Source organism: Bison bison, unplaced genomic scaffold (assembly GCF_000754665.1).
Source record: "Bison bison bison isolate TAMUID 2011002044 unplaced genomic scaffold, Bison_UMD1.0 scf7180017864304, whole genome shotgun sequence".
NCBI classification, from domain to species: domain Eukaryota; kingdom Metazoa; phylum Chordata; class Mammalia; order Artiodactyla; family Bovidae; genus Bison; species Bison bison.
In genome coordinates, this window is record NW_011494876.1 from 13,867,754 (window position 1) to 13,878,253 (window position 10,500).

Genomic DNA, 10,500 nt, shown 5'->3' on the forward strand with positions numbered 1-10,500 from the left:
CAGGGAGGCGGCGGGTGGGTCGGGAGGGCCTGGACATGGCGCTGAGGGCCCGCCCCGCGGGAAGATGAATAAGGGCTGGCTGGAGCTGGAGAGCGACCCTGGTGAGAAGGAGATCGGGCAGGCCGGGAGTTGGGGAGGCCGGGTGGGTCCGAGACGCGCCTTTCTGATCACCACTCGCTCCTCTTCTCGTTTCCCCCAGGCCTCTTCACCCTCCTCGTGGAAGATTTCGGTAAGAGCCTCTCCTGCCCGCCGGACCCGGGCTCTGGGGGCCTACTCCTGGGTCATCACTCCACAGCCAGGGGCTGCCCTTCCCGACTTCTTTTCCTTCCTTGATGGCAGGTGTCAAAGGGGTGCAGGTGGAGGAGATCTATGACCTTCAGAGCAAATGCCAAGGGTGAGTGACTTGGCGTCAGAGCCACCCTTTACACCTCGAGGGCTAGGGAGGGGCCTGAGAGAGAGTGCTCTTCAGGGAGGTAGTTTCAGAAGCCCCAAATTGTAAAATTTATTATCAGGAAGCATCCCTCCTCCTTGGGTGCCCTCCTGATGAAGCTGGTACTGTGTTTTCCTTTCTCCCAGTTTTCCCTACGCACCACTCTTTATGTGGTACCCCCTTCCCTCCAAATTCTAACCATCTCTTGGGTTCAATTCAGCTGCTTTTTCTTGCCTTCCAGCTGGAAACCCCCTTCTCTTGACTCAGGTCACACAGTGTCTTTTGTGCAGCTGTAATTTACTAATGACTGCTTTAACATGCTCATGTGCCAGTGGTTTTAATTCCCACACAAGGGTGTCCTATGGATTGGTTGGTTTGTGGCATCTGACAAGGCCTCTCTTGGGTGACCAAGCTCAGGGTCTTGTCTTGGTGATCCTACAGAAGAGAAGTGTGGAGGAGCTGCTATAGTGACTGAACAGAGAAGTCTGCTTTTGTTTCCCAGGACAGAAGGGACTGCTATGGGTGTACATTTCCTTGCCTGACTGCACTGGGGCCCACGCCCTGGGTTTCAGAAGTTTGAATTAGTGTTTAAATATCACATCATATTGTTCTTGCCTTACCTTCTGTTCCTGCCTGGTCCTGGGCCATTGGTTCCAGCTTTTCCTTTCTTATCCCAGAACCCTAGACTGCATAAGGATGCTGAGCGGACTCCTGGAGCATCACAGCCAGAGGCTGATGCTTGACTCTGCCTGCATCAGGCTCCTGGGGTGTGAGGGCTCAGGGCCACTTTGGGCAGTCTTAGGAAGAAGCCACGGGAGAGGTGGGATCACAAGAAGGACACCCGAGAGGAGGGGAAAGGGGATGCAGATTGCCTTCCCCCACTTGACTGGTCAAGTTCTGTCCCTTCCTTTCCCCAGCCCCGTGTATGGATTCATCTTCCTGTTCAAATGGATCGAAGAGCGCCGATCCCGTCGCAAGGTCTCTACCTTGGTGGATGATACATCTGTGATTGATGATGATATTGTGAATAACATGTTCTTTGCCCACCAGGTCTGCTGGGCTCTGTGTTCTTTCTGCAGGGTGGGATGCTGCCATTTTCTTTGCTTGGAAAGTGGAAGCGGGGGAAGGCAAGAGGAGGAGATAGACAGATACCGCAGGTGGTGGTTACAGAAGTCCCGAGGCAGAAGGAACTGAGCTCTTCTTCATGAAAAACAGGAAGTCTCTTTAAAGCAGGGCGATGCCTGAGTCCATTTTCCATGTCCCCAGACAGCTGATGGGTACTTAGTTGAATGAACAGATGTTGGGTAAAGATGAGGAGAGCTGATGAGGATTGTCCAGATATGACTGTCCTGCCTGGGACCCCTTTACTGACGAGTATGGGCTTGGTCTGAGGCGTGCTGTAGATGGGTGACTGTTCTTTGTTTCACAGCTGATCCCCAACTCTTGTGCCACCCATGCCCTGCTGAGCGTGCTCCTGAACTGCAGCAATGTGGACCTGGGGCCCACCCTGAGTCGCATGAAGGACTTCACCAAAGGCTTCAGCCCTGAGGTAGGCCACAGTGCCTTCCACTTGCCAGAAAAGGAGACAGACCTGGGGAAAAAGGAATATTCCTTAAGTCATGCCTTGTTAGGACTTTATCAGGCCACGTTGTTCTCCAGTGTCCACTGATTACCGTGTAGGGCCAGTAGAGCCTATTTTTGGGGGGCTCCAGAGCTCTCTTCTGCCCCCACCAGGCCCTTAGGAGGGTCCACCTGTGCTTGTTCCAGTTCCTGGAAGGTTTCCAGACCTGCTCTCCTGAGCTTTGTTTCCCACCTGAGAAGTTGCTCTGATGTGGCCTTATTTTCCTTCCTCTAGAGCAAAGGATATGCGATTGGCAATGCTCCGGAGTTGGCCAAGGCACATAATAGCCATGCCAGGTGTGTGGGAGCTGTGGGAATTGATGGGGGTGGGAACAAGGAACGGGGCTGTCCCATTCTGGGCGCTGACTGTGTCCTTCCCCAGGCCTGAGCCACGCCACCTCCCTGAGAAGCAGAATGGCCTTAGTGCTGTGCGGACCATGGAAGCCTTCCACTTTGTCAGCTATGTGCCTATCACAGGCCGGCTTTTTGAGCTGGATGGGCTGAAGGTCTACCCCATTGACCATGGTAGGGGGTTTCTCTGCTGACCCCCTAGGGGGCTGGGGCTCAGGGTCCTCAGGGGGGTGGGTCTTGACTTCAGGCTCTGGCTGGATAGCATGTTGTACTGCATTGTGCAACTGGCCCCCTTTGGCTCAACTGCTGTCCATCCTTCTCCCACTCCTGGCCTGCCCGAGTTCAGGGTTTCCCACCTGCTGACTCCTCGTCTTGGTTTCCCCAGGGCCCTGGGGGGAGGATGAGGAGTGGACGGACAAAGCCCGGCGGGTCATCATGGAGCGTATTGGCCTCGCCACTGCAGGGTAAGGACTCTGTGCCTACCCTGACCTCTGGAGCTGTGCCCTCATCGGGAGGGACACAGAAGAGGGGACCAAGGTGGAGAGAGACCAGATGATTTGTGCGTGGCCACATGATGAATCTGGCAAAAGCAGGATTAGATCTTGAGCTCTCAGCTCCTTGCCCTATTTCCCATCCAGGCTATGTGTGGCCTGCTGCAGGATAGACTGGGGAGGGGCAGGCCATGGTGGAGCCTCGGGTGGCCCAGGTGTGCTGGCTCAAACTTCCTGACAGGCTCCTCACACAGCTTGCTGGAAGGCACCGGCTGAGGTACCCGGTGTGCATGGCCAGCTGCTGCCCGCCTGTGGGGGTGGGGCCTGTACCTGTGGCTGCAGGTGTGACTTCAGGGAGCCCTGCCAGCGTATCTGCCTCCTCCTGATGGTGGGGCCAGGGTGAGAGCTGCTCTCACGGCTGCGGCTGTGACTGCAGGGAGCCCTACCATGACATCCGCTTCAACCTGATGGCGGTGGTGCCCGACCGCAGGATCAAGTACGAGGCCAGGCTACACGTGTTGAAAGTGAACCGTCAGACTGTACTGGAGGCCCTGCAGCAGGTGGGGACCCCTCCTGCCCAGTCCGTGACTGGCGCAGCCACCCGCTCCTTCCCTCCACTGGGGCCTTGTCTCTTGATTCCCCAGTTACTCTATTGTGGGTCTGGGCTTCAACTAACCACTCCTTTCCTTGGCTCCCACGGTGGGACTTGGTGAGGGGAGGGGGAGGATAGCCTCTGAAAGGAGGTCTGGCTGATTTCTTTCCCTTTTGAGTGTGTGGAGTCTAGGCCCTTAGCCGTCTGGTATGGAAGCCAGGGTCTCCCTTCACTTCTTTGCACCTTGGATTTTGATTTCAGCTGATCAGGGTAACACAGCCAGAGCTGATTCAGACCCACAAGTCTCAAGAGTCACAGCTGCCTGAAGAGTCCAACCCCGCCAGCAGCAAGTCCCCTCTGGCGCTGGAAACAAGCAGGGCCCCGGTGGCCTCTGAGAGCACCCACACAGGTACTGGAGCCTCTCGGGCCTCAGAGCCTCCCCCTCACAGCTTGACGTTGGAGGCCCAAGCAGAGCAGGTCTTTTTCTGGGGAGGCTTGGGCAGTGGCTCAGGGCTCCTGTGGGCGGTCAGAAGTCTGCAGCCTGCAGCCCTGTCCCCTCCCCTTGGAACATGGAGGAAGAGCGGTCCCTCCCCAAAGAAAGGGCTGCCATGACCAAAGGCCCCCAAGCCTTCTCTCTGAAGTATATGCCCTGTCTGCTTTCTCTGGACCTTTTTTTTTTTCGCCTTCTTCTTTTTTTAATCTCACCCTTTTCCTGTCTCACTGTGGCCACATTTGTTGATGCTGAATCCATGAGCTGTCTCTTCTGTTCTTCTCTGGCAAGGGGAGGGGAGACCAGGCCTGAGGACAACTTTTCTTAAGGGTCTGGCTGAAAGTCCTGCCTGTGCCCTCCCTCTCTCAGATGGCGTGGAGGAGGTGGCTGGTTCATGCCCACAAGCCCCGACCCACAGCCCTCCTAGCAAACCCAAGCTGGTGGTGAAGCCTCCAGGGAGCAACATCAATGGGGTTCCCCCCAACCCCACTCCTATTGTCCAGCGGCTGCCAGCCTTTCTGGACAATCACAACTATGCCAAGTCCCCCATGCAGGTAAGTGGGGAGGGTTCCCATCAGGGTTCTCTGGAGAGCCTGCCCCAGGCACTTTCCTCAGGTGGCCTCATGCATGTCTGCTCTCTGTCCCAGCCTAGGTGACCGGGGTTCTCTGTCTGATACTCAGAAGTGCCCACAACTGCAGGGATTTAGGGAGGCAGAGAGAGCTCCTCTGACTTTAAATTCAGTCTCAAAACCGTGGGGCTAAATGTTTAGGGCATGGGGTTCGGTTCTACTAGCAAAATAAATGCAGATGTTTCAGGGCACTCTCTTTCTCTTAGAAGCCCTGTGTAGGCAGGGGGCAAGGAGTGCTCTGGAGCACCTAGGTGGGTTCAGTGGGCTCAGCCTGGAGAACCATGCTGGCTTTCTGGGGGAGGTGCTGTGTCTGGCCAGGGCTGACTGGCCCCTGGCTCACGGCTGCACTGGGCCTCTGCTCCAGGAGGAGGAAGACCTGGCAGCGGGTGTGGGCCGCAGCAGAGTTCCAGTGCGCCCGCCCCAGCAGTACTCAGACGATGAAGATGACTACGAGGATGAGGAGGAGGACGACGCACAGAGCACCAGCTCCGCCATCAGGTCAGCCCCGGCTCTGTAAGGCTGGAGGTTGGGTGCTGCGGCGCCTATCTTGACTCTTCCAGCACAGAGAATGCCCTTCAGCAGATGACGCTGGACGCCTGCTGAGTGCAGGGCCTAGGGGAGGCAGACGTGAAGGGCCGACTCCAGATCCCCAGAAGTCTTTGGAGGGCTTGGGGCAGGGCTCTGCACATTTAAGTAGACATCGAGTCATGGCCTATTTGGAGGTGGCCTTGTGTCCAGGCCTTGAAGGATGGGGTCGGGTATCTTTGCTGAAGACACAGCATTGGCCAAAAGCCAGAAGTGAGGCAGCTGGAATAGAGGAGGTGTTCTCAGAGGACACCTGGCTGCAGCTGTCAGAGCTCAGAGTGCTAGGCTGGGCATGGCCAAGTCAGGCTGCTGGAGCTGCAGGGTCATTTCCTGAGGCTAAGAAGTGTTCAGGTCATCCTGGGCACTGCTGGATGTGGTCCCCTGGCCTCTTCCTTGGGCTCACCTCTCCTTGGGCCCCACAGGTATAAGCGAAAGGGGCCGGGGAAACCAGGGCCATTGAGCAGCTCTGGAGATGGGCAGCTGTCAGTGCTACAGCCCAACACCATCAACGTCTTGGCCGAGAAGCTCAAAGAGTCCCAGAAGGACCTCTCGATTCCTCTGTCCATCAAGACGAGCAGCGGGGCGGGGAGTCCGGCTGTGGCAGTGCCCACGCACTCGCAGCCCTCGCCCACCCCCAGCAACGAGAGCACGGACACAGCCTCTGAGATCGGCAGCGCTTTCAATTCGCCACTGCGCTCGCCCATCCGCTCAGCCAACCCCACGCGGCCCTCTAGTCCCGTCACCTCGCACATCTCCAAGGTGCTTTTTGGAGAGGACGACAGCCTGCTGCGTGTTGACTGCATACGCTACAATCGCGCTGTACGTGACCTGGGTCCTGTCATCAGCACGGGCCTCCTGCACCTGGCTGAGGATGGTGTGCTGAGTCCCCTGGCACTGACAGGTGGGCCTTGGGTTGGCTCCCTGGCCTCTTGGCATATTGGAGAGGGAGGTGGCCAAGTGACCACCACGCATCCTGCACCCTGATGGGTCTTCTCTTGCCTTCTCTTCCCAGAGAGTGGGAAGGGTTCCTCCCCTTCCATCAGACCAAGCCAAGGCAGCCAGGGGTCTGGCAGCCCAGAGGAGAAGGAGGTGGTGGAGGCTGTGGACAGCAGAGAGAAGCCAGGGCTGGTCAGGCCTAGCGAGTCCTTGAATGGGGAGAAGTATTCACCCAAGGTGAGCCCTTCTGTGGCTTCCTTTCCTAATCCTGACGAGGGCTGGGCCCAGGGCACTGCCGTCCAGGTGCTGAGTTCTAGTGGGAATTATGGTGTGGAGGGTGGTGCCCAAAGCCAGGTGCCAGGAAGCCTGTCTGGGTGGGGTAGCGGCAGGGGCCTTGATACGCTGCAGGGCCTCTGGCTGCTTGCCCTTGCCTCTTGCTGCCCCCTGGTAGTTGGGCCTCGGGGCTGGCCAGCCCCCCTTCATGGGTGCCATTGGTGCATTTTGGCAGGAGCTGCTGGCGCTGCTGAAGTGTGTGGAGGCTGAAATTGCAAACTATGAGGCCTGTCTCAAGGAAGAAGTGGAGAAGAGGAAGAAGTTCAAGGTGGGCCCTCTCTCCAGTGGCCTGGTCTGCTGACCACCTGTCTTCCCACAGGCGCGACCTGCTAGGGTCGGCTAGTGGCTGCTCTGGGGAGACGGCTGTAGCGTCCTCAGGTCCTGATCCTTCTCTCCCTCAGATTGATGACCAGAGAAGGACCCACAACTACGATGAGTTCATCTGCACCTTCATCTCCATGCTGGCTCAGGAAGGTGAGCCAGGCTCAGCACCCTGGCCCTCAGGCCCCTTTCCTCTGGCCTCTGGGGGTTCTTGAGCTGACTGTGGTCTTGGGGAGGGCAGGAAGAGCCTCAGCCCCCGACCTGAGGCTGCAGCCAGTTGAGTCGCAGCTCCCAGGCATCCAACTGCCTGCTCAAAGGCCTGCGTCTCTCCGCAGGCATGCTGGCCAATCTGGTGGAGCAGAACATCTCAGTGCGGCGGCGCCAGGGGGTCAGCATTGGCCGGCTCCACAAGCAGCGGAAGCCGGACCGGCGGAAACGCTCCCGTCCCTATAAGGCCAAGCGCCAGTGAGGACTGCTGGCCAGACCCTGCGTTCACTCTTGCCGCCTGGCCCTCACCAGGGCCCTCCCCTGCCCTGTCCCCATCTTCCCAGTATTACCGGATAGTTCCAGTTGGAGAGCCCAGACCCTGGGAATGGGAGCCAAGCTGGGATCCTCGGCCTCGTGTCCCTGGGCCTGGCAGGGCAAGCTGGCCCTGTCGTGCTCTGGAGGCAGCAGCTAGAGCTGAGAGGCCCAGTGAGGTGCTGCAGCTTCCTCCACAGCCGGCTGTGGAGCAGCAGGACCTGGCCTTTCTGCCTGGGCAGCAGAATATATATTTTACCTACAGAGACGTCTATTTTTCTGGGCTCTGACCTATCTTGCCACCACTGTGTTGACATAGTCAGCTTCCTGACTCTGAGCTCTCTCCTAACACTGTCATCCTGGAGGGCCGGAGTTACTCCTGCGGGGTCACAGCTGGGGGCCACGTGAGCAGTGGGCCCTGCTGCTCCAGCCCCCGGTGGTTCCTGCTGTTGGGGAAGCCAGGTCTGCTCTTCATTCCTCCTGGGAGAGCTCCAAACTCAGGGCCCTGGCTGCTGGACTAGGCTGGGAGTGGGGTGTCCCCGCAGGGGTGGGATGAGCAGCCTGCTGGGGTCCCGTGGCCTGAGCAGAGAGGAGTGTTTGAGCTGGTTGGCCTGGCTCCAGCCAGCCTCGTCGAGACTGCTCTCTGTGGCAGGGCCCTGGGCTCTTTGTCTTCAGTGTTGTGGCCCTGGCAAGGGGCCTGCCTTGGGCTCCTGGGCTCAGAGGAGCCTTTGCCCAGGCCCTCAGTATTACCATGTCTCCCTCCTCTTAGAGACAGCAGAGACAGGGCTGCTTGCAAAAGCTGGCACCACTCAGCTCTCCCTGCCATGCCAGCTTTCTCAGCTTCTGCAGGGCACTCAGGGTGGGGGACAGCAGGACCAAGTCAACCAGTCGGAGCTCCATGTTCCCAGAGGGCCTGATGGCCAAGGGCTAATGGGTCCAGCACTGCCTCTGGAGCTCAGGCCCCAGACGGAGCCCCGTGGCCTTGGGCAGGCGGCTCCGAGGCGATCCAAGCCAGCCCCTTATGTGTACATAGTGACCAGGGTGGGGGGGCAGCTGCAGCCATGGCAACTGTCTCTCTGTGCTAAGCGTAGCCCGACCCCTCTGGCCTCTGTAAATACTGGATGGATGAATGAATAAAACTCTCCTTAAAAATAAGCCCACCTGTGCTTGCTGGCCTGAGGTTTGGAGGCTAGGCCGTGGTGGGAGTGAGGACCTAACCAGACCTGGGCTGGGCCCTGTGTGTGACCAGAGATGGGAGGGGAGTGCATTCTCATTCTGGGGCAGAGGTTCTTGGGACCCTAGGTCTGGGGTTTACGGCCCGAACTGGGCGGGGGGAGGGGGGGCTTCAGTGGGAGGCAGGACCCCGAGGAGTGGTGTGCAAGGTGTACTGTGGGAGGAGAGGGCTGCGGCTTTACCCGAGCTGACGGCTTTGTAACCTGAGAGGTGCTGGGACTCAGTGGAGGTGGTAGCTCCGCCTCTAGTCCTGCCTGGTACGCTGTCCCTGGAGGGGTCCTGGGACCTCACAAGGCTCACCTCTCTTCCCTTGCAGGTCAAAGCTTCCAGCTCTGCCATGCTTCCCCCTGCTAAGCACATTCTCTCTCAAGGCCACTGCAGCCTCTCACCCGCACCTTCTCTGGCCGTGGGTCCTACAGAGGAGGCCTGGTGGAAGGAGCTAAGGCTCAGCGGGACCGCTCAGGAAATGCAACTTTAATTGGCCCCAGCCCTTTTGTCTGGGTCTAGTAGTCCAGGGCACAGATTAGGGCCACACCACGCTTTATCCAGTGTCGCTGGGGCTGGTCAGTGGGGATCTCCACGGCAATGACGTAGTTTGTGGAGTGGCCGGTGGTCGATAGTGTTCCTGGAGCAGGCGAGAGGGGAGGAGGTTAAGTTCGCTGCCTCATCTGGGGCAGGAACAGGGTATAAAGGAAGGTGGTCCCTTGGTGACTGAGCTTGGGACAAGGAAGGGACCTGACCCAAGAGGAAGCCTGTCTGGCCAGTGTGGCCCAGGCTCAGACCTGCCCTGGGTTACTGCACCTGTTAAGGACTGGAATGGGACAGTTGATACCCCTGCTCATTCCCTGCTGGATCCAGCCTGGGCCTACCCATCCTTTCTGGGCCTGTTGGCTCCTGGGAACCTCCATTGGCAGGCTGGGGCTCCCAGGATCCAACATGGGTCTGCTGAGGGAGATGAGGGTGGTGAGCTCAGGGGCCACTCCCCACAGACTCAGCTCAGCCCCTGGGCACTACCCTGCCTGCTGCTGGACCAGCTCTGTGGGCCTCAGGAGTGCTGACTGACCTCTGCCAGCCATCTCGTTCAGCTAACCTGGGTCAGCCTAACTGGCCCAACCCTGGGCCCTGCCTATGGCCCTCCGTGTGGTGTAGGCTCCCCCGCCCTGGGTCCATACCAGCACGGGTCAGCGTCTTGTAGATGGGGCACAGGTAGAAGTCCTGGTCTTGGACCTTGCGGTTGGGCGTGGGCAGGAGCCAGATAACAGCCATCTCTGTGTACAGCTCCTTGGGCCGAGACTCAACCAGCTGGAAGGCCAAAGGGTCCCATCGGGCACCTTCCAGGAACAGTCCGTGGATGAAGCACCCCTCCTTGGGCCTGGTCTTGAGCTCTGACACTGACTCGCGCATCACCTGGTGTGGGCACACAGATGCCTCTCACATATAAACCGCAGAATGTGGGGTAGGATTTGGGTCCTGAGGGCTCTGCCTGCCCCAGCATCAGCTATTTTAGCTGGTAGCATATAGCCTGCGCCCCAGCCCTAGGGATTTCCCTGGGGTCTATAGTCTCTTCCTGACCCCCGACCCCGGCTCAGGAGTTCCCTGATCCTGCCAGCCAGCTGTGGCCTCAGTGCCCATCCCACCTGGGCCACACCCCCTGGCCTGTCACCTGACCTGACCCTGGCTGAATTCAGACCTTGAAATCAAAGGAGATGGTGTCGATGGAGATGACAGATTTGCGGGCGTAGTTCTGCAGAGTGCCTGTCAGGAAAGCCTGGGGGAAGAAGAAGCCGCTGATCCAGAAGACGGCTGGGATGCCCTCGGAGATCCAGGTCTGTAGGAAGTCCAGGCGCTGCAGCAGGTCCAGGACCCATGAGGACAGTGGCTTAAGCGACGGGTAGGCCTTGGCCTTCCAGAGCTCGGGCACAGAGTTGTTGTACAGGCTGGCAGCCATCAGCTCCAGCTGTGAGGACATC

General features: G+C 58.7%; 2 protein-coding genes across 2 annotated transcripts in view; one reads left to right on the forward strand and one right to left on the reverse strand.

Annotated features, from left to right (window-relative positions):
• Positions 1-6: 6 nt before the first annotated feature.
• Positions 7-8,452, forward strand: BAP1 (BRCA1 associated protein-1 (ubiquitin carboxy-terminal hydrolase)). Its single transcript, XM_010851740.1, has 17 exons — positions 7-101; positions 200-229; positions 340-394; positions 1,348-1,480; positions 1,860-1,979; positions 2,286-2,347; positions 2,433-2,575; positions 2,787-2,865; positions 3,329-3,452; positions 3,746-3,893; positions 4,344-4,528; positions 4,968-5,101; positions 5,611-6,089; positions 6,201-6,361; positions 6,633-6,725; positions 6,859-6,931; positions 7,114-8,452. Exons 1-17 carry the CDS (start codon positions 65-67, stop codon positions 7,245-7,247), a joined length of 2,190 nt encoding a protein of 729 aa, XP_010850042.1. The 5' UTR covers positions 7-64; the 3' UTR covers positions 7,248-8,452.
• Positions 8,453-8,584: 132 nt separating this feature from the next.
• The window catches only part of DNAH1 (dynein, axonemal, heavy chain 1), an 81,920-nt gene continuing 80,004 nt past the window's right edge, over positions 8,585-10,500 (reverse strand). Inside the window, exons 77-79 of the mRNA XM_010851742.1 lie at positions 10,221-10,500; positions 9,703-9,937; positions 8,585-9,155 (exon numbers count right to left, since the gene is read on the reverse strand). The exon at positions 10,221-10,500 is cut by the window's right edge and continues 9 nt beyond it. Coding sequence (XP_010850044.1) covers positions 9,034-9,155; positions 9,703-9,937; positions 10,221-10,500 — 637 coding nt within the window. The 3' untranslated portion in view covers positions 8,585-9,033. The remainder of the gene's footprint in view (positions 9,156-9,702; positions 9,938-10,220) is intronic.

Bases quoted from the DNA above. Each gene is read 5' to 3' on its own strand.
- BAP1 (XM_010851740.1), top strand. From the start codon at position 65: ATGAATAAGGGCTGGCTGGAGCTGGAGAGCGACCCTG. The intron at 3,894-4,343 runs GTACTGGAGCCT...TCCCTCTCTCAG, and splicing joins CTCTGAGAGCACCCACACAG to ATGGCGTGGAGGAGGTGGCT. The intron at 5,102-5,610 runs GTCAGCCCCGGC...TGGGCCCCACAG, and splicing joins AGCACCAGCTCCGCCATCAG to GTATAAGCGAAAGGGGCCGG.